Below are 25,073 nucleotides of genomic sequence, written 5' to 3' on the forward strand. Positions count from 1 at the left end.
GCACTCCACACTGATGTAGTATAATAAGTGTAACCCATGATTAAAAAAAGTATTCTCAAAGTCTGTCACTCAATACAACTGTAGTCTTGTCGGCATACCATGTGAGTTAACGAACAGCAAGCTTTTGAAGTCTTTTGGTGAGAATCAAGACTCTCCTGTTAGGAGTTTTACTGCTCTCCACTTGTTCACTTTCTCTTCCCCCTTAAGGAGCTGGGCATCTAGTAAATGCATCTGAACAAACCACAGAACGTTAAATTTGTGTCTGGCACATTTATCTGGATTTGTCTTTCAGATCTACTTCCCTATTTGAGAGCTTCAGAAGCAAATGAGACTGTTCATCCTCCAGAAATTTTCTGGAGTTTTCTGAGGCAAAGACTTCAGAGAGGGAAATAATTCAATGCATGTTATCTCTGTAGTTATCACACTCAATTTTGGGAGAAAGAGGGAAAACAAAGTTTTCCATGTTACTGTTATTCCCAATAATAATGCTGACAGGTCTATGTATCTGCCATAAGCACAAGGGTTCTATGAAAATCATCCAATACAGAAAGCAAGCAGCCAAACACGTGAGGCTTTCAGGCACATAAATGTATGTAAACAACCAGAAATACAGTGGCATGAGATGTTCAAGCACATCAAGGCTAAAACAAATTTTGTTTCTTACATAAGTAAACTTCCTAAAATCTCTGGTGGTAGAATCTTTGTGTAAGTTTACTTTTTGGACAGCCCTAACTTCCCCATCCCAATTTACTCTACAGGGTACATGACCTTTTCCCCTGAACATATCTCCAGCCTTCACTTATCAACTTCCTGAAGTAACTTAGACAAAGAGCTTACTTCCACTATTTTTTGAACATCCACGTTGTCCAGGAAAGATACAAACCCATACCTAAAAAGAAAAAAACTGGTTATTCAATAATCAGATTTTGATTAGTTAGCTATATTATTTTGAACAAGACCAGTTAACAGCATATACACCAGGTACAATACACTGCATGCCAAAAGTACCAAGTAGGACATCAGTTTGTAATTCTGCATGAAAATGTATTTACTGCTAACTAGCAGCATGTACTTACTGGGCCAGGTGAAAGAAACTGAATGCCAGGTTCTACTATAATATGGAAAAGTAAGGGCTATTTTTCCATTTCAGCTATTCAAAATAAGCACTACTGTTGATATTACTAACTCAGAAAAGTTTTAAGATACGAACTGTCATCAAATTTTGTATTTCCTATGGAGATCTGGACGAAAGCAGGCATTACATGGACAGCAACACCAGCAGGGAAGTGATCCTTGAAGGGGATTTCCAATTATTTCACTGTCCCCTAGTTCATCTAGTTTATACAATTAAGACAGTTTCAAAGCATTGTAGGAACAGTTGTGTCAGTTAATGGAGTATGCCAATCCATTACCAGCACCCAGAACATACACTGACCAACTGCATATCATAATTCACCATAAAGACTAGCAAGGGATATAAGGAAATAAAACAGATTTTAGCTCATGCATTACTATCTATGCCTAAGGAAAAAACGCAACTTTTTAGGATCTGCTCATATAATCTTTGAAAATAAATGGGCTGGAAGGAACCTCCAAAGGGTGAAATGTCCTTCTCAAAGCAGGGGTAACTTCAAAACTGGAAAAGCTTCCTCAGAACTCAACAGGCTAAGGTCCTACACATCCTTATTTATCTCACGGCAAAATTCAGAATTCTTCTATGTATAAAACAGGAATTTCCCTTGCTTCAACTTTGTTCACTTAGTTTCACTCTTCACCCAAACAAGTTTGCTGGTTTTCTCTATAACTTATCCCCAAGTGTCAGAAGAGTGCAGACCCACTGCCCTGAGCAAACTATCTATCCCTTCTCTTAACCATCCTGAAGTCTCTACAGATTGTTTACTACTGTAGCCATAACAAAACTCCTATGACACAACTGTCTGCCTAAGTATCACACAAGTTTCAAGCTCTGTTTCCACTGCTTAAGTGACAAAAGCCCTCTTTTCCCCAAAGGGATAGGCTAAAGCCAGAAAAAAAAAAATCAGGTTATTCTTTATAAGATTACACAGATTTAGGGGCAATCTAGATTTACAGATTTCACAGTGTTAATTCAACACAACAGAAAACTGTAGCTAGTGTTAAGGCTTAAGCACGCCAAGTGTGTTGCTAAGTAGCAGCTCATATCATCTATGATAAAATGATGTCCACATGAGCACCAACTTAACTACTTGTGTTCTACTCACCCTTTGGAAACACCAGTTCTGTCAGTGATTATTTTCACCTCTTTCACAGTACCGTATCGTTCAAAGAAACTCCGAATATCTGCTTCATTCATCTAAAACAAACAAAGTCTTAAACTTCTTCAAACACATTCAACTGTTCGGAACAGATTTAAAGCAGCCAGTACCACTTTTTAAACCCACCTTCTACTACCATAAGAACTAAAGTTACTCACCTGCTCCAAAATTCTCTCCTGACACTGTAATACCTTAAGATTAATAAACACATTCATTAAAAAAAAATAGTTAAAATCCCATTTCCTTCCCACTGTAAGTGCCCTATATCCATCTTCAACAACTCAAAGTACCTTATATAAATATATACATAAATATAATACCCTTATATCAATTCCACCAACAAAGACTGTGTTTGGCATGATTTTTCCTTCTGGTAAAACATATCCTTGACTAGTTGTTGACAAACGGGTACTGTCCTCAGAGGCACCTGCACACTGGGTCTCCATGTTTGCAGACTGAAAAAATTAAACAGAAATAGAGTCAAATTATAGTACACTTTGGTATGAGAATCTTCCTACAGCTACAGCATGGGACAATGAATTTCAATAGCACCTTTCCATTTCCTTGAAGAAGTACTTGCTGCTAACAGACCATTCACTGGAAAAAAGCTGAAGTACTTATTGTAAGCAGCTTTAAAAATTTAAGTCTAGACCTAAGCTAGTCAACTTTCAGTAGCCTTGCCTGACTATGTGAAGCTTCATGACCAGTGTTGCTACTACCAGCCACACTGTGAGAACACAAAAATAATTTCAGAACACTACCCAATTCCTTTCAGATGCAAGCAAGAAACCAAATTATTTGAAGATGGAGTTTTCTGCAAACTGATTATCCAACAGGAAAAAATTCCATCATCCTTCTGCTCTAAAGCCTTAAAGGCTCAAGATGTAAGTTTACAAACAGCCTTATAGCATAGTTAACAGGGTTATACTACAAGGAGGGAAATCAGCCCTTGATAGAAAATTCACATTATTTATTTTCTCAGAAAAATATTTTGTCAATTTAACTACAACAGGAATATGAATGACTACAAACCTGCTTGTCTGCACCAAAGCAGGCCCTTAAGCACACACTGCATGCACAGAAGAACATTAAGATTATAGAGCAGCTACAACCCCAATGTGCTTTGCACACCCAGGCTTCAGATGCACCCTTTTGGTCCTAGAGCATTTTGTCACAACCTAGGAATTATGGATTCACTCAGCGCACAGAAAGATACGATGCTCCCTGAACAAGCAAGAATTCAGTTTTCTGTTCAGGAGGACAGTCCACATGCAATGCCATTTCTCATTACTGACGCTAGCAAAGATGTGTTCCAGTTTGACGGGTGTTTTACAAAGGTATCTACAAGAACTAAAATACAACAGAAGCACCATGGGCACTGCAGAACTCTACCCCCTCTAATCTTCTACTTTCCTGAATGGTTCTAGCTATGTGCCATGCTTTGCCCAGCCAGTAAGAACTAACTACTCGGACCAGTTCAGTGCTACTCATCCCCTCTATACTGACATACTCTGAAATGTTCGTAAGCTTTTCCCTACTTCAGATATTCCAAACTGACTAAATGAAAGATGTCCAGTATGTCAAAACCTATTAATTTGCAATAGATAGCATCAAAGTTTTCAATGTAATGATTTTCATGTTTAATGCACATTTAAACTGCAGCTGTGAGTGACAAGTACTCAAACTGGACACTTAGTAAGGGAATGAGAAAATTACAAGAACCGAACTATAAACATGGCACATAGTCTGCCCAGCAAGTAAAGTCAAAACTAGAGTTCAGCCCTCCAAATGATTTTGCTGTGAAAGAACCAAGTTAACACATCATTACTGAAAGCCAAAGAGTGATTGCTCCCCACCTTTTACTACACCAACTACACAAGTTCTAACACTTGTCAGTTCAAATTAAACTGGCTCAACAAAATTTGGCAGAAAGATTAACATAAAGTGAAAAGTTTTTCACCCAGTTATGCTCTGCTATTGCAGAGAACTGGATCAGCTCACTATGCTAGCACCAGATCCACCTCAGGATCAGTGGATGCAGAAAAGGAAACAGAGACTGAGGATGCTTAGCCTCTTCCAAGAGGCACTAAGCCATCAGTTCACTCCAAAATTATTTCATGAAACTATACCTTACAATCTGGTTCCATCACACCAGATACTGTTCCTATGCTTAACTTATCAGCTATGCTTCCTACTGCAAATTCCCCCCAAAAAAGTCGCAAGTCAATCCTTTTCCTTTATCCTCCAAGAACTCCCTCTACCCCTTCAGTTTAGTTGGGGACCCCAACTTCCACTTTTCCGCAGTAGTAAAGACAATGGAATAGAACATTTCTGGTGTGAACAGGAAAAGGGTAAATATGCCACCTCCCTCTCTATCGTACCACAACAGCTGTTAATATCACTGTGCCAGTAAATCAATCCTATGTTTCAAAGGAGAAACATTTTGTAGTACTTTTCAGACACAACCACTTCTGATCCAAGCTCATTCTGAGTTACATAAACACCTGTGCTAGCGTTAAGACACAACAACGGCAAAAACGAAGCAAGAGGGGAGGAGGAGACCACTTCTTTGGCTGCACCCCCAGCTAAAAGGCATTTGAACTGAAATCCGAGCCTGCAACTCCACAGCAACCTTAATCTGACCTAACTGTTGGCTTCTACTTCTTTCCTTCTGGACCTCTTCCAGCGAGCCAGGCTAAAAGAAAAGCATTCCCTTTGCTGTGCAAATTCTCTGGCAACTTAGAACAGGAAACAGCTCACAGCAGAGACACCCAGCAAGTGCCAGAACCAGCACAAGACAGTGGGCAGGCATACAGATACAGCTGGTACCCCAGTCATAGATGGCCTTGGCTCCACAGCAGTGCAGCCTTGGGTTCTCACACTAAAAACACTTCTTTAATGTTTTTACACATTAAGGATCTAAATGAAAATGTAAACCGGCTACTTGGGCACTCTGACAAACTGATCAACACCAAAAATAAGCTTTAAGATGTGTTAACATATGTATTTCTTTGAACTTAAAAAGAAGCTGTTGCTGCAAAATGCAGAGGTAGAAGCCTTACTGTACAAAGACAAGACGCAAACATCCCCTTCCTTTCAAAGTTATTTTTCAAGTCTTCACTACTACGATGCAAAACTTTTGCCAACTCAAAGTACAGGCCTAGCTAAAACCAATTTATTTACCAGTATAGTGTGTTATTTTACTACATAATGTAGCATTATATAGATGACTGTACTTCTGCATACAGTATGGGAAGACAACTCAGACTGCTGCTCAGTGTCCAAAGCCTAAGCCACCTGAAGTTTACGAATTCTGAAGAATCTTGAAATGGATGAATTAGCTACCCTGGAATTACAGCATCAGCTGAAGTGACCCAACCCTTCAAAAAATACCGCATGAGGTTGGTTTGTCTATCCATCTCATGAACTGTCTTTGACATCAAATTTCTAGATGTCAGGGAACTTAGGGGCTTATTCAAAGTTTTTTCAGCTTACCGAAATTACCAGGTTGGGTTTCCCCCCCCCCCCCCCCTTTCTCTCATCACAAGGTAAATTTAATCCGTTTGCTCTCTGCGTTGTTCCAGCAAGCATAAAGTTTAAGTTGATGGCAGAAAACCGGATTAACCTCTTCATTACAGTAGCCATGAGGCTAGTTAAGATTTGTTGGGGGAGAAAAGAAAAGAAAAAAAAAAAGGTGGAAAAGGACTACCGTTAGGGCCAGGTGGCAGAAATATCTAGCTACCCATGTGGGTTACGGACATCACTCAGTCAATATGCACACACAGGAGAGGAAAAAATTCAGTTTTCCTTCAGCCACAGAAGTGCAAGTCCCCGATTTCTCGGGCTTCTCCCCGTCTTTCCCTGACCTCACCCACTTTGTTTAAAGTAAGAATTAAAACATTTTTATTCCCCCCCCCCCCCCAAGTAAGAACTAAACATTTTATTTTTCACCCATTTAAAAACTCCCGACACACGCCTCGCCGCGCAGGGCAGGGCGCCGTTGCCATGGCGGCGCAGGCCCCGGGAGCGACCGTGGCTCCCGCGCGGAGGGTCCCCCAGCAGGCAGCAGGTGGAGCCATCGGTCAGGTACTGCAGCAGGCTCCCGGGCCGCCGCTTCCAGGGCTGAAGTTTTCCCAAAGGAACCCCCTACCTCTGTGGCGAAGGGGCCGCGTTACAGCCGCTACCTCCCTTTCCCACACAAAGAAATTCCTGAAGAAACAGCCACTTGCATGTTGAAGAAGCGAAGTGCGGGCTCGGGCTGTAACTCCCGCCGACCACGTGGAGCCCGCAACGCACAACCCGAAGCCAGTTTTTTTCTGGCATATTTAAAAAAACAAACAAACAAGCAAACAACCACGAAAGACACGGGGGCCCGCAGGCGAGCGCGGTGCGGAGCCGGCGGCGCCGCAGCTACCTCACGGCCTGACGCCCTGCGGGCCTCGCACCTGGCCCCGCCACCAGGCGCGGCGCGGGAAAAGGCTTCCCGCTACTCGAGACCGGGGGGCGAGCGCAGCGCGGGCGGGGAGGCGCCCCCCAGACGGGCGCGGTCCGAAAACCCCCGGGGCAAGGGCTCCAGCCTGACGCTGGCTGCAAGCGCGGGTGGGGATGCAAGCGGGGGACGGGGGCACAGCGGCGCCTGCGTGACCTCGGCCCGGCAGGGCAGGCTGTGCGCAGAGCGGCCGCACGGCGCCACGTAGTCGGGCCGCCACAAAATGGCAGCTCACGGTGCGAGGCGGCTCCTGCGGCGAAGTCCTGATGAGACCATGGTGGCGACGGCTCCAAGCCGTGACACTATCCCACACACAAGCCCCAGGCTTTTTACTTGCAGTATTCCCTCCCTGACCTTAATCCCTTCCCTCCTAAGACTTTAAAACCTTCCGAAATATTAAAAATTACGGTAGCCGCCAAGGGTCCGGCCCAGACAGTGTGGCGCGGCCGTCGGCACCCCCGTCGCTCACCATACAAGCAAGCTAACACTCAACCCTCGCCGCAGCTCCCCGCGGGCGGTCCCGCACCAGCCCGCAGCCCCCCGCGGGAAGCGGCCCCGGCCCCAGCGCACCCCTTCCCCGCCGCGGCTGCCCTTCGCTCCCCACTCACCATCGTGCACCGAAGCTGAGGCTGCGCCCACACAGTTCAAAATACACGAGGCCTCTAAAACACCACTACGAACTTTTCCAAGAAAACAAAACAACGTACAATCTGCGCCTTTTTTTTTTTTCTCTCTTTTTTTTTTTTTTCTTTTTTTACTTTTTCAAGTGGCGAAGGGCAGCTCCTGGGAGTTACCGCTCTTCTCCTTAAGTAGCCCCAAGTGGGAAGGGGCGGGCACAGGGCACACCTGCCCGGGCCGCCCTCCCGCAGCCGCACCGGCGCGGTGCCGGGGTCGCTCGCCCCCTCCCGCCCTTCACGGGTCAGCTCCTGCGGTGTCTGGGGTTTAGGGGGGTGCCTGTAGGCAAAGGGTGAAAAATCCTGTTGCTTTTCTCTTTTGTTAGGCGACAAGGTAGGACTATTATTTGTGGCCTTGCTGTGGGGCAGGACGAGGCTGTGGAGTGCCTGTGGTGGCAGCGCGCTCTCCTCATGTCGACGAGAACCAGCATTTACTTGGTTTGTTGAGTTTTGAGAGCGGTGTGTTGGTGAAGAGGCTCTTGCTCGCACCGAGGCAAAAGCTGACGCTTTTTCATCAGTGTTTTCATGAACTAATGTTATATAGTTCTTCCGCCACAAGCTGTCTCCATGACTCCTGCTGCCTGTACTGAAAACCGAGCAGCTGTCTGTGCACCAGTCACCCAAGACCTTTCTAGAAGGAAACCTCTCTGGGAAGCCTTTCTGGTTCTACAGTAATAAGATGCTTCTGCCAAATTTTGGAAATAAATTTTAAATAGTTCTTTGCTATTGGTATCAAATATTTAGAATAAATACTAATTTCATAAAGTTTCAGAGAGAGCGGAAACTTAGGGATGTCTCACCAAAATAAACCCGACCTCTGACTGGGCTAGCTTAATAAAATTATCGGTTTATGTTGGGTTTTTCAATGGCAAAGGCACAAGAATGATACTTAATTTTGATGAAAAATGGAAGTACAAAGCTAAACCGTTGATTGGAAGTGTATATAACATGTAAGCTGTTTTTCTGTGAGATTTAATTTCTTCTAATGCATAGATACGTTTTTTTTTACAATGTACCAAATGTTCACATTTTTCAGATGCTGATATTAATAATCAAAACTAGAATGCTGCCCTAGATACACCTTCACCCAGAGTTGGCACAGGCAATACCAGTGACAAAGTCCTGCTCAGTAAAGATGTATTCATGTTAACTATAGGAGGGATTTTTTTAAAGCTGGTGTGGTTGCTGTATTATCTAAAGGTAAGTGTATGCATGGCCTTTCATGTAGCTAATGCCTGTTTACTTAAATAAAAGAGATGCTGTACAATACCCTATCAAATTTTAAATTTTTTTTTACTTCAAACAGCTCGAACCTTGAAAAATGGTCCAACAATGAAGGGAAAATACTACATAATATTTGCTTTGCAAAAACTGATTCATATTTTGCCTTAAGAGTGGCAACAGGGTGATACCACTATTTCTTAAGTGCAAAAACAGTGATTCTCCTTTTAATAACTCTTGAAACTACAACTAGTTTTAATAGTCCAAAGCAGAATAGAAGCCAGAACAGGGATGGGTTTGATGTTTTATACTTTCTTTACTTGTCTTCTATGGCCCTAACTAGAAGTATTCTGAAGGATCTCCTGTTTGCTTTTTAAGCAGAAGATAATGTCCTGGAAGTGATAATACAAATGCTGTTGCAAGGAATAGAAGTCTTTACCTTTTATCATGGAAATGGTGAGCATTGTCCTCTTCTAGTAAAACTAGACTGATTACAACACAAAAGCAGAGTGATGGTGTTGCTTTGAAAAAGCAACCCTTACCAAGGCAGTATAGATTCTAGGTTTTTGAGGCTGTCCTCAGCTGCTGTGGGCTGGGTTTGGGTCGCAATTGTGTCCTGTTTTTCTTTAACTCAGTATTAGCTTCTAAAATTGGAGAACATCTGTTGCTTAAAATAAACGAGAAAGTAATTTATTTTCTGCTGTCAATACTCAAAAAGGGTAGAGGGAGTGGAGTAGGAAATTATTGTCTTGGTTTGTTTTATTAATATTGCTACTGGAAGGGTTATTGGTCAATAGCTTTACTTGTTAAACCCACTAGGTAGCAGAAGAAACAAATTCTGCTATAACATACAGTACCTTTTGCTTCAGTGCACATTTTAAGTAAAAAAATGAGTACCTTAGCCAAATTGTATTCTCCTGGAATGTTATGATTTTAAGTCTTATGTCATCTAGGAGAGCTATGATCAGTTATTATGATAGTCTCAAAGTTACCAAAAAAGATGATTCAGTGCTTAGCTTTCTGTCTTTAGGTTGTTTACTCCACACCACACCACTATGACCACCACCCCCCCTTCCCCTTAGAGTTACTGGTAAATCCGAATAATTCAGGGAGTGTGTCTTGTTTGGAATCTGATAGGCTGGTGGGTGAGGATTCTACAAAAAAAATTCTGAGTAAAAATTATCAATCTGATTACAAATAGTAGGAATAGTAGTGGTTACATTTTACAATCTAATAGTCAGGAAGTACATACTTGAAAGATCAGGTTACAATTTAGTCTTGCGAGATGTAGAACTAAAACTGGATAGCAAGAGCATCATACAGCATTCGAATTTTAATAGCATTTCTCAGAACTCTTCTGCAATTTTGGAACCTTTTCTTCAGAATCAGGTTGAATCTTTCCATAAAGCTAAAGCACCTAACTGCTCTTAGGACATAATGTGAACATGAAAAGGAGGGCACATATTCAAGCTAATAGGTTAAGAACAGTAGAAGAAGGTTTCAGATTTTAGGCAGCTAGGAAAGCTTCCTTAAGAAAAGGATGCAGAGTTATCAAATAGGATTTGAATGTCTGTTTTCTGAGCTTCCTATTTCGTACTGGAGAGAAAATGCCACATGCATTTCACAGCAGTCAGCTTTAAAGGATCATGCTGTATCTAGCTAAATTTTGGACAACATTTCCTTTACTGCTGTTTGCATTGGGGTAGATATTTAAGGGGATATGCTACAATGTTGTGATGAACATCTGTATTTAAAAAAAAATCACATGCTGTTATAATTGGCATTGAAATCACTCGTAGAGTTTCCGTTGGCTTCAGTAAGCCAAACAGAATCTATGTTCATATTGGCATGGTAAAATCCTTTGAAATTTAGTGGATCATTTAGCGACTGATTTTTTTATATTCCCCCCCCCCCCCCGACTCTGTAAGAAGTAATTGAACACAAATAACTTAATTTAAAAAGACACAGTTAATTTCTACATGTATAAAATTCCAATAAAATTAGGGGTTTTTTTCTTACTTGGATGAAAACGATAATACTATTTTGAACATTAATCCATGGACTTGATTTTCCAGTAGTGAAATTCCTTTGGGAGCTTATTTTTCTAGAAACTGCATTATTTTAGAACACTTTAATTAGTCTGATGATAAATTTAAGCCAATTAAATATACAGGCAATAATTTGGTGAAACTTAACATCTAAACCATACATATTTGAGTTATCCATAATCTATGCTGGGACGATGCTGAAATCATTCTGTGAGATTGTTCTGTGGTCAAGGTTATATTTAACACTACCAATTCATTGTGGTCAGCCTTTAGGCATTTAAATTCTGACTAGTTCATTAAATTTTAACCTGAATAACTTTACCAGTGTAGGAAGGCTGATACGCTCTTCAGTTTGTACTATGGCATATGGCATGATTGAAAAAAAATAATATATTGTACTGATACGTAATATTCTTCATCCAAACATTTACAAGGATGAATTATGCAATTACATAGGAACGTACAAAAATAGCCGTACGTGATTCAGATCTAAAGTCCTGCCAGTTCAGTGTCTTTGTTCATGATAGCCAGCAGGAGTGCTTAGGGAAGGGCTGTGAAGACAGGATGGGTGTAAAGCAATTTTTCATGCTTTTATTTTCCGCTTGTGCTTGGCAACCTCCAAAGCGTTTCTCGAGGCCTCTTCATTACTGTATGTGATAATACTTGATGATTTTGTAAATTTCTCTGGTCACTTTTTGCACTCAACTTGTACTTGGGCCTGCCGCAACACAGTTTGGCACTGATGGTCGCAAGGCAAATAGGTATTGTTTGGAAAAAGCACTTGTTTGCTTAAGCTTTTCTCCTGCTAATTTAATTAGAGCCATCTCATTCATAACTTAACAGCCAGCATTTGTCCTTTTGTCACATTTTGATGCCATTCGTGATTTTATAGGGTTTTGCCGTAGCTACCTTTCAGCTGTCTTAGCTTTCAGACTGAAGACTCTTAATGCTGTTCCCTCTTGCCTTTCCCCCTCAGGTCAGTGGCCTTCAGAATGGGTGAGTGGCCAGCTGCCTTGGCATGCCAGCCCCTCACAGGCAGCAGCCCCAGTGTTTGAACTGGATTGCCTCCCGGTGTCACTAACTCTGCTCCAGCCAGGCCCCCGGTACAGCAGGCTGCAGTCAGCACGGCGCCTCCCAGCCATTTCAGGCCCAAGGCGTCAGCCTGCACTCCAAACAGAAATCCAGAGTGCTGGGGGGGGTGAGACCACCGAGTCAGCTGGAGATTGGAAGTGAGTATCTCTAGGTCTTTTCCTTAAAATGAGTTCCCCAAAAATGAAAAAGTCTTAAAACGCCAGAAGACTGGTTTTATTAGAACTGATAATTAAACAGAACAAAGGATTATTTTTCTTCCTGAAAGAAAAAAAACACTGAATAAGACGGAATAGAAATAAAAATTGTTTATCAACAGTCTCCCCTTGCCATCCTATGCTTCCATAAATCAACTTTATTAAGAGGTGAGAAGCCACTGAGGTGACTGCAATTGTAACAAATCGTATCCAGTATCAAGGAAGAGTTCTTCCATTGCAAGGGGAGTTTGAATATCTGTCTGCTTTTCTTACTGGTTTCTTGGGTGTGCTGCAGGTTCTACTACATTTTCTCTAACCCTACAGACTGAAAACTTTTAATCCCTTAGCATTGTAAGGAGTGTGAGTTGCTTGCAACAACAGGAGCTGTGTTGCTTCCTTCAGGGAGATTCACCTTAGTGCCTCTTATGTTAACAGAATGTAGACGCTGGAACAATAGAACAAATACTGTCTGTCACACAGGTTTCACTGTTTGGTGGCATTATTAATGTCAATCTTGTAATTTCCTTGCAGAGCATCACCTTTCCATCTGCTATAGAAGAAGGGAAGGAGAAAAGCAGCATCCTTTAATGTTTTTCTATGTACTTTAGAGTGGGTTGCCAGTCTATATGGAAATACACACCCATGGCTCAGAGAACCCCCTCTCAGCTCTGTCTTGGCACTGATGTAACCGATCTTTTGCCCAGCTATCAGCGTCTGAAAGATTTCAGTGGGCTTCTGAGCATAATGGGTTCTCACATGGTACATTACATCCTGTGGACAGTTTTTTCTGGAGAAACACTAAAAATCCCCCTGCAGTTCGGTACTATTGAGAATGAAAATATTTATCCTCTTACACCTCCGAGTCCAAAGATACTTTTTTGCTTATACCATTTAGACACATTCTTTATGGCCTAAATGTCAACCAAGATGTCAGCAAAGCAACAACTTCAGAGTCTGCATTTTATATTTGATGAAATAAATCCAACAATTTGGGGTTTATCATTTTTCATTTTTATAAAAATCATCTGCTGAAAAAGATAGAACTAGGAGATGGGTAATGGTACTTTTCAACCTCCTCTTATACAAAATCCAAATTCAAAATGCTATTTACAATATATGTTATAAATACCCTGAGCTTTTTAAGATTATTTCTGACCACATACTAAAAATCACATAGGCATTTGACACGATTGAAACAGTGGGCTACAATCTTTTATGCATATCCAGACTCTTGTACAGCAGTGCATAAAACTGGAAAACCCCAAAAGAAAACTTAGTGTATCGAAACTGCAGATGTCTGCTAATATTTTGTATCTTGGACAAATCTTTCTGATTTTGGGCTGGTTTTATCTATGGCTTAAAGTCCACAGGCTTCTTCTGTATCTTCTGATCTCTTAGATCTCTTCGTCCTGATTTCTAGCTGAAGGTTTTGAATTCCTATTGCACTGAAATCTGCCTACTGGGATTATTGTTCTCTTAAATGTAAGCAAACTGCATTGTACCTTCCCTGAGAGTTTCCATTCTATGGACTGACTATGAAGAAGATGGAAAAACAGCAGTGGACCTTTGCCACTTTTGCTCCTGTAAGGAAAACCACCTCTTGATACAAATGCCTAGCACTGAGTTCCTCACATCAGTGCTGACTGCCGAATTTGCAGACAGTAGGTGAGATCCCACACTCTGATTTTGGAAGCAAAATGGCTGATCCATGCTTTGGGTAAAAGGGCTTATAACACTGGTTTGAACTCTTGCTGCTGCCCCATTAGCGCTGCCCCAACAGGATGCTCCCTTCCTGCTCAAACAGGGGTTAAAACTTCTGTTGCTTAGGAAGATGTCACACCTGTCATATAAGAAGTCATGGGAAACCTTTCCCTAGTCACCAAACAGCAGCATTTGGTACGGCATGAGGCTGAGTTTGCTTATGGATGCCATTAGGCTGACATCTTCCTGACTGAAGTGAGAAGGAAGAGGACAATGAATGATATTTATCACCTGCTGAGCTCAATATCAGAATGAAATATTTACAGCAAACACTGCATTTTTGGCTTGTGTTCTCCTTTCTTACACAGAGTGAAATAGCCAACAGTAGGATAGCTGAGTTGTCATTGGTTACTTGAGAGTTAACAGCAGATTGAGTGAGCTCTTTAACAGCTATTAGACCATTAACTACAGACCTTTTACTGACAGTACTGAATAGTTGAGGATTATTTGCATATGACTGTCTACAATAGGCAGGTTTGTCGGTAAGGCTGCTCTTGTATCAGTCATGTCAACAAAGTCTGATGATGTAGGTGCCATTCCTGGCTACATGACAAATGGGTATAAAGGCCCATTTGCTGAAATAGGCTGTGTTCCACTAGAGGAGAAATAAGGTATATTATCTAAGTTAATGGGATACTACATTTGCAGTAGAACTCATAGTTATGATGTATATACTGCCAAAAAACCCCACAAACGTTGCATTCAGTCTGTATAGCAAACATATTATACCAAAAATTTGTGTTTGTAAGTAAATCCTACAAAATCTTTTGCAAACTTCATACCTAAGCCTGTTTTCTGAAGCAGCTAGAATTCTTCAGGAAGGACAATAGCTTCCTAAACAAGCTTTTGCCAAAGGGAGCCAACAAATATGTTCATATGGTTTCTGGTAATTAACTCCCTGCAAAGTGCACTTGATTTGAGAGAGATACAGTTTTCTAAATGCCTCACAATCTTCTGTCTGCCAGGGGAAAATCATATATTCAAGTAACAAATATGAAATATATAGGGTGTTGACTACATAGGGGTTGTCATTGTGGTGTATCTCTCACAGAGCTGATGGGTGCGGGGTTATGAAAAACAAAGTGCACTTTAAATTCCTTTTTTACTTCTCTTTTTCTTTTTTTATCCACAGGGTCACGATATCATTTGGTGATCTGTCATCTGAACAGGCAGCCAAAATCGTTACTTTTCAAGTATTCAGAAATGTTTGAATCAAAGGAAACAAAGAAGAGGAAATGGTAAGTACTGAGAATGGGCTATGTACCAGTATTATAAATGTACTATCAGTCTAGACATGCCAAAAATACTAGGTGGTGATCATATTGTGTTACCTGCCATACTAGTCTTGTGGCCTGCACTTTCTGAAACCCTTCCTGGAAAACTTCTGCATGAGCATTTTCATCTTAATGCTTTCCTCTTCCACTTCAACACCAATGTGCTGGGGCACCTCATTCCATCCGTTGTGTCAGGACAAAGCCAAGGTGATGTGCGTATGTGTCAGAGTTGGATGGGACTGTTGCGCTGGCATACAAGTTTCTTTATTGCACAAGAGAGGAAAAAAGAGGTTCTAGTCCTGTGTGCTGTCTTTTGCTGTAATCTTTGTCAGGCAGTTATTGCAGACTATGAAACAGTCCTGGCACTCAAGTAAGATCAGATCATTTATGAAGTGAGAGAGACAACTACAAGGCCTAAAACCTAAAAGCTCTTCTGAAGCTTAAGACTTCTGTGTCTTTTCACTATGGTGTATTTCCTTTTATTTTTTTTCTACATCTATTTAAAAAGGTCCAAATATTCCTCATTGCTAATCAATATTTTTTTATCAGATATGTTAATTTAAGATATTCTTACAAGGAGATCCCTGTAGACAGACCTCTAGGCTAGCACAAACCTTGTGAATTAAAGCCTACTGATTTATTTATTTTTTTAAAATGCTATTTGGTCCCCAGTAATTAAAATAGTCTACAAATGATTCTGATTAATTCCATGTACAGGCAACTCTTGTTCCTGAACGTATACGTTTGTGGTAACTAAAATGGAATGAGGCACTTCTGTAATAAGAATGGTCCCATATGGTATTAATCAGGAACAGTTCCATGTGTAGAAAAACCTTAATTAACTTTTGAATGAGTTTCATTTGCAGTGTCTTTGCTGGAATGTATATTTGGATCTAGATGTATGGATGGGATACTAAAATACTTGCCAATCGAGCACTAAATCTTTGGTTTAGAGTTTTTCCCAGAAGTCATGATGATGGAAATTTTTTTTTTCTTTCAAAAATCTTATTATATATTCATGTGAAAACAAAATTAGAACAAGTATGTTTTCATGTTTTTAGTCAGTATATTAATGCTTTCTGATTGTACATAACATGAGTAGCACTTTCACTTTTTTAAGTTTAGGTTCTGGATTTTGCTCAAAAAACAAATAGTGCAAACCTCTTACATGCTTTAGTTAGCAAAATGACTCCTAAGTAATATTGAAAGTTCTGGAGTAAATTGTCACACTATCAACTTTCATTACCAGAATGATTGGAAATGTCTTTATTGAGGTAAATTTACAGATTAGTATGTTATAGCTTTTTTTTTGTTTATATAGGTATGTTTGGTGTCCTTCCTGAGCTGTTTGATTTAGGACATAAAGATAACATCATAGTCTAGTGTTTTGGTTTATACTAGTAATTAAAGTCTCTTCAGTTTGAAATACAGTACAGTCCATACATTTTAATATAGTGTAGTAAATCCCACTATTGTATCTGTGAATATTACTTCTATCGGTGAAATGATACCAGTTACAGAATAAAGAAGGATGTCTAAAAGTAAAAAATATGTTTTGTCTTTTCATTGTTTCTTTTGAGTATTGACAAGCAGTAATGTAGCTAGATCTTTGAGAATTTTCATTAATCTTTTCTCTTTTCTGTTTTTCTTGAATATTAATGTTTTTTCACCATCTGTCTAGATTTTAGTGTTAGTCTTCTGTTGAGAGACATTTCTTTGTATTCAGTTAAAATCATCATTTTGTATGTATAAATGATTTTCTTATTAGTTTCTTTAATGGTGTCTAGAAAACCATTAGTCAGCTCTGATTTATCTCAATAACTCATATATAGTAAGAAAGGATGTAGTACTGGAGAACAAAGCAAATTCCCAATACTTCTGAGTGCCTTTGTATATAAAATGTGTCCACAATTTCATTAATTATGTTTCTCTAAAGAAAACAGTCTTCATTTTATTCTCAACTTGTAGTATTTTCTTTCCTTCCTGAATAGGACTGATGTCAAGGATATTTATATCAAGCCACATGACTGGTGTCCACTGTTGGTCTGGCACTGGACTTAAGAAAATTTAAGAAATGCCTTTTGTCAGGGGAAAAAAGAAGCAAAGCCCTCAAAATCTTGTTTCCAAAGTGAACTGTTTGTTTCCTTATTTAGCGGAAGCATCAGTTACCTGCTCAGAAAACTTGCTTAACTGAATTGTCTGAATTAAAGTTCACAGTTTTTCTTCTGTGTCCTCTATTGCACAGGCATTCCTTGACTTCTTAATCAGGATTATATGAGGTATCTGCTTGAAATTAGAAGCTTTCTGTAAGAATCTGAGTGTTAGTAACTTTGTTGTGCCTACAGTTTTTCAAAATGTGGATAACCCCCCACGGTTGTCACAATAGGCTGGAAAATAATTATACAGAAGAAAATAATTGGAGGTGACCATAGCCACAGAAGGCAGCGGTGCTCAGAAAACAAGGCATTGGGCAGTGGACTTGCGTACTGGGATGGTGGTACCAGGCAAAGCTAACTCAGGTGTTCAGGCCTGATACCAGTCATTCAGTATAATCAAACATGATGTACGGTATTTGAGACCTTTTTTTTACAAGTTTCTTGTAGCATTAAAGTTGCATGTAACATGAAGATTGAGCTACAAAAGCACACTACGGCAATTCTGTCCAGGGCTGTGAAAATAACTCACATTCTGATCCAAAAGGTGCTGGAAAGCCACCAAATCAGGGATTTGGCATTAAAGCAAGTAAGAACATTGGAATTTTACTCAGAGCTATCTACAAAAACTCATGTAGCCCTGAGATGTCTTAAAAACTTTTTTGAACAATGATTTGTTCAAGAAAATACTCTGTGTTAAAACTTAGTATGAAATTTAAAGTAAAAAAGGGAATGGGTGGGAGAGGGATTTAAAGAAGAACTCAGTACAGGTAGAATTGTCACCTGTAGTCCTTCCTTACCTTTGGAAGGAGGAAAACAATGAAAAACAATGACATTTTAACTGGCATTTAACGTGCCATTGTCTGCTGAGAGGCAGCAGCATGTGAATTTGGGCAATATAATCACCTCATCAGCCTCTGGAAAAGTGCAGTTCTTTACATACCTGAATTGTAGACATTCAGAATTGACTTATAATGGCAGTTGCTGAAAAATGTTATTTACAGATCTAAATCATAGCTTCAGGTGTTTGCTGCTGTGAACGTAGATTACTTCAGATTGACACTTTAGCAGAGTAAGAGAAAAAAATCTACTCCTGAGAGAAATTAAATTGTGTATTGTGTTACTGTTAACATCACTGGAATCTTCTCTCCATTACCTGCACATGCCGTTGTCCATTCTCCCAAACCTTCTGTTTATCTTTTTGATCCTTCAGTTCAGTTTTCTTATTAATGAGGTAGTTTCTCAGTCTTGGTTAAAGGAAGATAGGAAAGGAAGTTATTTTGGAAGATAGGAAAGGAAGTTAGTTATTCCAACAGTTCATTTTGGAAGAAAGATTTTGAGAGATTTGGTTTTTCTTTCCCGTTTTCATTCACTTAGTCACAGTGACATATTTTCTGTCAATTTTGAATTTCTCTTTTGTAGCTATTTTTGTAGAAACCTGTAACAGTCCTAAAGACAGTACCTAGCACATCTGCTAAACACTTTTGAATATTGGATCCAGCTTAGTTTCATTTTGTGTGACTAGTGACACAGCGTACTGTTGTGTAAAGATACCTGAGTTGGCTCAAATTAAGTTACTTGCAAGAGCAGAAATGATCTAACCCAGTTGATGCAGAGCTTTGAATAGTAACTGCTGTACTTGGAAGGCTCTAATGGTGAAGTAAAGACTCCGATTTGCAGTTGAAGGGAGACTGTTCAAAGAAGGCTGAACCCTATAAAACTCATTATCTTTTAGAAAAGGATAAAGTTTAGTGATTTGGCAGTACTGACAGCCATGTAGTATTTATTTCCTGCTGCCTTGAAAGGCTGTACGTGAGCCTGTGGAAGTGAGGAATCTGACATTTCCTGCATCCTGCACAGCAGTCATTGCTCTGACTGCCCCAGTAAACATTTTTATATACGTACAGTTTCCACATATACAGTTGCTTTACTCATTGCTGAAGCTGAATTGCCTCTTGTTGCAAGCCAAGCTGCTTACGGTTAACTTGGTCACTTCTGTCATTCTACATAGGCATTTAGTGCTGGATACTGACTTCTTGTCACCCAGATAGTTCTGTCATTGTGATCCTTGCATATGGCTGGGCCTTGGAAGCAAATCCTGGTATCTTACTAGTGATCCTGTCTCATATTTTTATAATATTGACATCTCAAGCATTCAAACCATAGTTTAGGTCACAAGTAATCATTATATAGCTTAAAAATGAGAAGCTTGAGAAAGAGATATATTTCTGATTCTTTTTGTCTGCTTTCTTGTCTTCCAGTGCTTTGGATCTGCATTTTCAAGCTTTTTTTAGCAATCAAAAATTAGAAGAGTTTTCTGCCAAAATGAAGTGTTCAAAATAATATATTAGGTCCCCCAAAATAATTGATTTTAGAAGTATGACATTTTATAAAAATACATTGGCATAGATTTCTGTGTGGGTGTCAAGCTTTTGCTGTGCATATACTTTGTATTTTGGGGGCCTAAATGGCTAATAATCAGACTGGAAAGTTGTGTGGTTTTTTTTAATTGAGAAATTTAACATTCACATGGTTTTGTTAGTTTGAAGAACAATAAATGTACCGCCCATGATAAAATCTGCATCTGTTACTTCATTGCATTATCTCGATGCATCTACTTAGTATCTGGTTTATCCTCTTTACAGTAGAGTAAGGGGATCTGAAAATGCCTGTATGAAACCCTAGTGAGATGAAATTAGTTTCAGAGAATAAAAATAAGGTTTGCAAAGTGAATTGTGTCCTATCTACATCTAGTTCTTATACTTTACTGCGACGATGAATATTCTAGAGGTGCCTAAAATAAAGTTATAAACAGTTACACATGATTTTAATGTTCATGTGCAGAAAGCAAAGGAATAGCTGGCAGATGCTCAGTACTAAATATTGTTGACCCCTGTGACATTTTACTTTGACCTTGTCTGGTCTACACTGAAGCATTGGAAAGGTAGCTTTTCCACTTCAACAGCTGATTATGTAAGTCATCGACACAAAAGACTTTTTAGGTCAGGATGCTCCTAGTTAGGAAAAGGAAATAGATAAGCATAAAACATATAAGTATTTGTATAATAGAAGTCTTGAACATTATTTTAAAACTAGTAGCTCTCACATATATTTTCAGCCCTAGGTCTACACAAGCTATTTGGTGAGAGAGCTAACATTTCTAGAATCATTTCATCAGGCACTGACCTTAGATAGCTTGCCACACTTGCAGTCCAGCATTAAAATGAGATGAGCTCCTTGACTATAAAGTTGAAATAACACCTGTGGGAGTGATGCTACTCGGGCAACTACTGATGGATTTTTGCCTAAAAAATAAATTTAAAAAAAATTAAAAATTAATTTACTTTAGTGTTTCAGTTAACATGACTTACTGTTCTGCATTTCCCGTTCATTATAAAGCCTTATTTTCTTAATTATAAAAATCCCATTATTTGTATAGGAGTATGTGGGTTGCAGCAGGCCTTAGCTCCACATGTCTAGTGTTGACAGGATTTAAGTGCACGTGTGGAGACAGAACTTCAGGTGTCTTCAAGAAATGCATCTGTGAAAATGTAGGATTTGAAATACATACAGAGTTTGGTGGGTGTCTGGCAAATTCTGTATCTAAATTCTGCCAAGATCCTTGCCAAATCTCTCTGTAGGTCAAAGTGAGCATTTAAAGTAAAAAATAAGTTTTGCTGAAGGTATTTTCATGTGGCTCGAGCATCCACATGAGTAATTAGAGTCCCAGGTGGGCTTATATGACACGCGTTGAAGTATGTTCTCTTGTAGTGCTCTTGGCATGTGAGCTTGTTAGATCTTAGGCAGCGCATTTCGCATGACATTTGCCCCCTCCCTTGTAGCACTGTGGAGTGGGACTGCAAATGGAGCATGAGCATGGAAAAGTTAGGTATTCCATACTAGGTATTCTAGATTATAGTCCTTATGCAGAGAAGCAATAAAAAGTTAGCTTAATAACCAATATGTTCTTTTTTTCTGTTACAAAAATGAGTAATAGGCCTTTGTCTGAAAAAACTTGAAGTGGAAAGCTATGACGTTATTTCAGTCTTCCTCATTTACAGTGCCCTAGTGCTGTGGTTTAACCCCATCTGGCCGCTAAGTACCACAGAGCTGCTCCGTCACTCCCCCGCCCCCCGCCCCCCCAGTGGGATGGGGAGGAGGAGATCGGGAAAAAGGTAAAATGCGAGGACTGAGATAAGAACAATTTAATAATTGAAATACGATTAAAAAAAAAAAACAACACCACCACCCCCCCAATTGTAAAGAAAAGGCGAGAGAAGGGGAGAGGAATAAAATCCAAAGGGAAGGGAAAAAAACCAAGCGATGCACAGTGCAGTTGCTCACCACCCACTGACGGATGCCCAGCCCGTCCCTGAGCAGCGACCAGCAGGCTGCAGCCAGCTCCCCCCAGTTTTTATACCCAGCGTGACGTTCCATGGCATGGAATCTCCCTTTGGCTAGTTGGGGTCAACTGTCCCGGCTGTGTCCCCTCCCAGTTTCTTGTGCCCCCCCCAGTATTCTAGCTGGCAGGGCCAGAGAAACTGAAAAGTCCTTGACTTAGTATAAACATTACTTAGCAACAACTAAAACATCAGTGTGTTATCAACACTGTTCTCACACCAAATGCAAAACGCAGCTCTGCACCAGCTACTGTGAAGAAAATTAGCTCTATCCCAGCTGAAACCAGGACACGTAAATTGTAAGCAGTGGTAGTTTTATGATGTGACGCTGATTGTAAAATGATGTCCTGATCTGCACAGCCTGTTTGGGAAGTTGTGGCTCAGTCTTTGCCATCCTCCTCCCAAGTCTGTCTCCCAGCGATTAGGACGGGTAGCTGTTGGCCTCTTCACTCTGCCAGTGAGAAGGTGAATAGACAAAAGGCTGTAGGCATTTTGATAGGCTGTACTGTCCCTTGCTTCTCGACTGACAGGGTTTTCCTTTCATATAGTAGGCAGAACTTCTGTGTCAGACACATGGATTTGAAAGAGGTGTGATCTCAGCAGGGAAGTAGGTGAATGAAGTGGTGCTTTTGAAAAAAACAGGTGTCAAGGAAGACATCAGTGGGATCCCAACATCAGCATGCTGCAACCTCCAGCTTAGAATGATGCCAGGCAGGTCCTGACTTCTGGCAAGATCACATTGATGAGGAAAAGGTTTGAATATCGTGATATTTGGTAATATGATTTTATATTTTGATACCAGTTTTGTGAGGTATTCAAACAATTGCCTCCAGCAGCTGTGGAGAATGTTAAAAAATGCAGGACAGTACATCAGAGACATTCTGCATCAGATTTAAGAGTGGGGGAAAAACTGACACACACACACATACACACACCCCCCCATGAAAATAGGAAAACAAAGGTTGGAGTATGTTGTTCATTTAGGGAGAACTGATGCAGTTTTGAATACCAAATCAGTATTGTAATGGGTAAATAAGATAGTCTCACGCATTTTAATTTTTGTTGCTCTTACCTTGCAGTTCAACTTGGAATTCCTCAAATGTCCATAAATAAGCTGCTAAAGCCTTGTTAGTGACAGTATTTAAAGTTTGTGGTTTTTTTTTTTTTTGTGGCAATGTCTTCTTTTTAAAAAATTCTGTTTATGTAGAATTTACCTAGTAAGCACGGTACACAGGAGGCCACAGACCCTACAGCAGTATGAAGACCAACAAGTATCCCTTCGCCATAAACTGTGGGTCAGTTTTCCACTGAAGACAAAAGGTATCATCTTGATTTTGAGCTCTGTAATGCTAGAAGATGGATTATTGAAAAAAGCACAGTTCTTTTGTAAAGACTGGACATTTTGTATGACAACCCTTGTGAAAAGCCAATCAATCACATGCCTAATTGATGGTTGAGCTTTAATGGATATATGATGTTGCTGCTGCTAACTTGGGCCACTTAATGAAAAATATCCTGTTTCCCATGGCATTAGACACTGCTAGCTGACTTCTTAGGAAAAAACAAATAAGCAAATTATTTGAAGGCATGAAGAAAGCATTAAAATGTATGTATTTAACTTCTGTAGTTGTCGTGTTAAAAAGTAGCCATAAGATATCCAGCATCTGGAAACTCTGTGGGGAGGGTTTATTTGTCTGTTTTTAATGAGATTCAAAAGAGTCACTTTGATTTGGGTAGCAAAGGTAGGAGTTTGAGTTCAAAACTGGATTTTGAATTGAAGGACAGCCTGGACATTGCTGTATTGAACAATAATGTGAAAATAATCATAGAATCATAGAATACCAGGTTGGAAGGGACCTCAAGGATCATCTGGTCCAACCTTTCTTGGCAGAAGCACGGTCTGGACAAGATGGTCTGGCACCCTGTCCAGCTGAATCTTAAAAGTGTCCAATGTTGGGGAATCCACCACTTCCCCGGGGAGATTATTGCAATGGCTGATGGTTACAATTGTGAAAAATTTTCTTCTTGTGTCAAATCGGAATCTCCCCTGGAGTAACTTGTACCCATTACCCCTCCTCTTATCCACGTGACTCCTTGCAAAAAGGGAGTCTCCATCTTGTAGCGACCCTTTAAATACTGGAACGTGGTGATAAGGTTTCCCCTAATTCTTTACTCAAGGCTGAACAAAGCCAGTTCTCTCAGCCTTCCCTCATGTGGCAGGCTTCCCAGTCCTTTGATCATCTTTGTGGCCCATCTCTGGACACTCTCCAGCCTGTGCTCATCTTTTTTGTATAGCAAGGACTAAAACTGAACACAGTATTCCAGGTGTGGTCTGACAAGTGCCGAGTAGAGCGGGTTAATGACTCATCTCTGCTGATGTTGCCCTTGTTGAAGCAACCCAGCATCCTGGTGGCTTGCTTTGCCACAGCAGCACTCTTTTCATTCATACTGAGCTTGTTGTCCACTGGACCCCCAGGTCTCTTTCCATGGAGCCGCTACCCAGCTGGGTAGATCCCAACCTGTGCTGCACTCCTGGATTTTGTTTTCCCAGGTGCAAGACCATACATTTGTCTTGATTGAACTTCATAAGGTTCTTGTTAGTCCACTCTTCCAGCCTATCCAGATCTTCCTGTGGGGTGGCTCTCTCTTCCAACGTGTCTACTTGCCCACTCAGTTTGGTATCATTGGCAAACTTCATCAGGGTACACTTGATCCCATCATCCAGATCACTTATGAAAATATTAAACAGTGTTAGGCTCAATGTCGATCCCTGGAGGACTCCACTTGTGACAGGTTGCCGGTTTGAAAAGATTGGGAAGTCTGAGGTAAGTAAAGTCATTCTGAGTTAATGAGACTGAATCCTTCCAGAGTAGTTGTGCAAAGTTAACTACTCCTCCCTAGAGTAAACCCTGCAGTACATACGCTGAACAAGTCCTGCGGTATATTTGCGTAAGGTGAACAGAAAATACATGAATATATTTTACCTTTGTTATTTGTTTGTTTAGAGAACTGGAGGGCTTGTGTGTTTGTCTTCTTATCTCATCTATAAATGGCCTGTGAATTTAGAATTCAGATAGGCACTTAATTTTTAAGGATTTTTGTAGGTTTGCTACTAAAAATATTTTTCTCATAAAGAAGTTAGTGAATGACCTTTTTCAAGAACAGGATTGTCATGCTACTACACTGCTTCATAAGCTACAGGTATTCTAACCCATGCTAAGTAGTCCATGGAAAAATTGTTTCCTCAGCTTTAATTAAAGTATAACTACTAGGACTTCAATCACTATTTGCCATTCACTTAAACAGAATGAAGTTTTATTCCTACTTGTTATTGTTTAGACATACTGAGCTGACTTTAATCTGTTCAATGTGTTTTACCACTGTTTTTAAATGATTAAGCTGAAGCACTTCATAAGAGGTGTCTATACTCAAGGTTTCTGTCATAACATCTGTGCCCTGATTTAGAAAAAGCT

The 25,073-nt window shown here is 40.2% G+C and overlaps 1 protein-coding gene across 1 annotated transcript in view; it reads right to left on the reverse strand.

Annotated features, from left to right (window-relative positions):
- The window catches only part of DAZL (deleted in azoospermia like), a 37,487-nt gene extending 13,048 nt beyond the window's left edge, over positions 1-24,439 (reverse strand). The window contains exons 1-4 of the mRNA XM_055803672.1: positions 24,050-24,439; positions 2,615-2,749; positions 2,241-2,332; positions 838-889 (exon numbers count right to left, since the gene is read on the reverse strand). Of these exons, the coding sequence (XP_055659647.1) occupies positions 838-889; positions 2,241-2,332; positions 2,615-2,749; positions 24,050-24,439 (669 nt within the window). The remainder of the gene's footprint in view (positions 1-837; positions 890-2,240; positions 2,333-2,614; positions 2,750-24,049) is intronic.
- Between the last annotated feature and the right edge of the window lie 634 nt (positions 24,440-25,073).

This window comes from Falco peregrinus, chromosome 5, assembly GCF_023634155.1.
Source record: "Falco peregrinus isolate bFalPer1 chromosome 5, bFalPer1.pri, whole genome shotgun sequence".
Taxonomy (NCBI): Eukaryota; Metazoa; Chordata; class Aves; order Falconiformes; family Falconidae; genus Falco; species Falco peregrinus.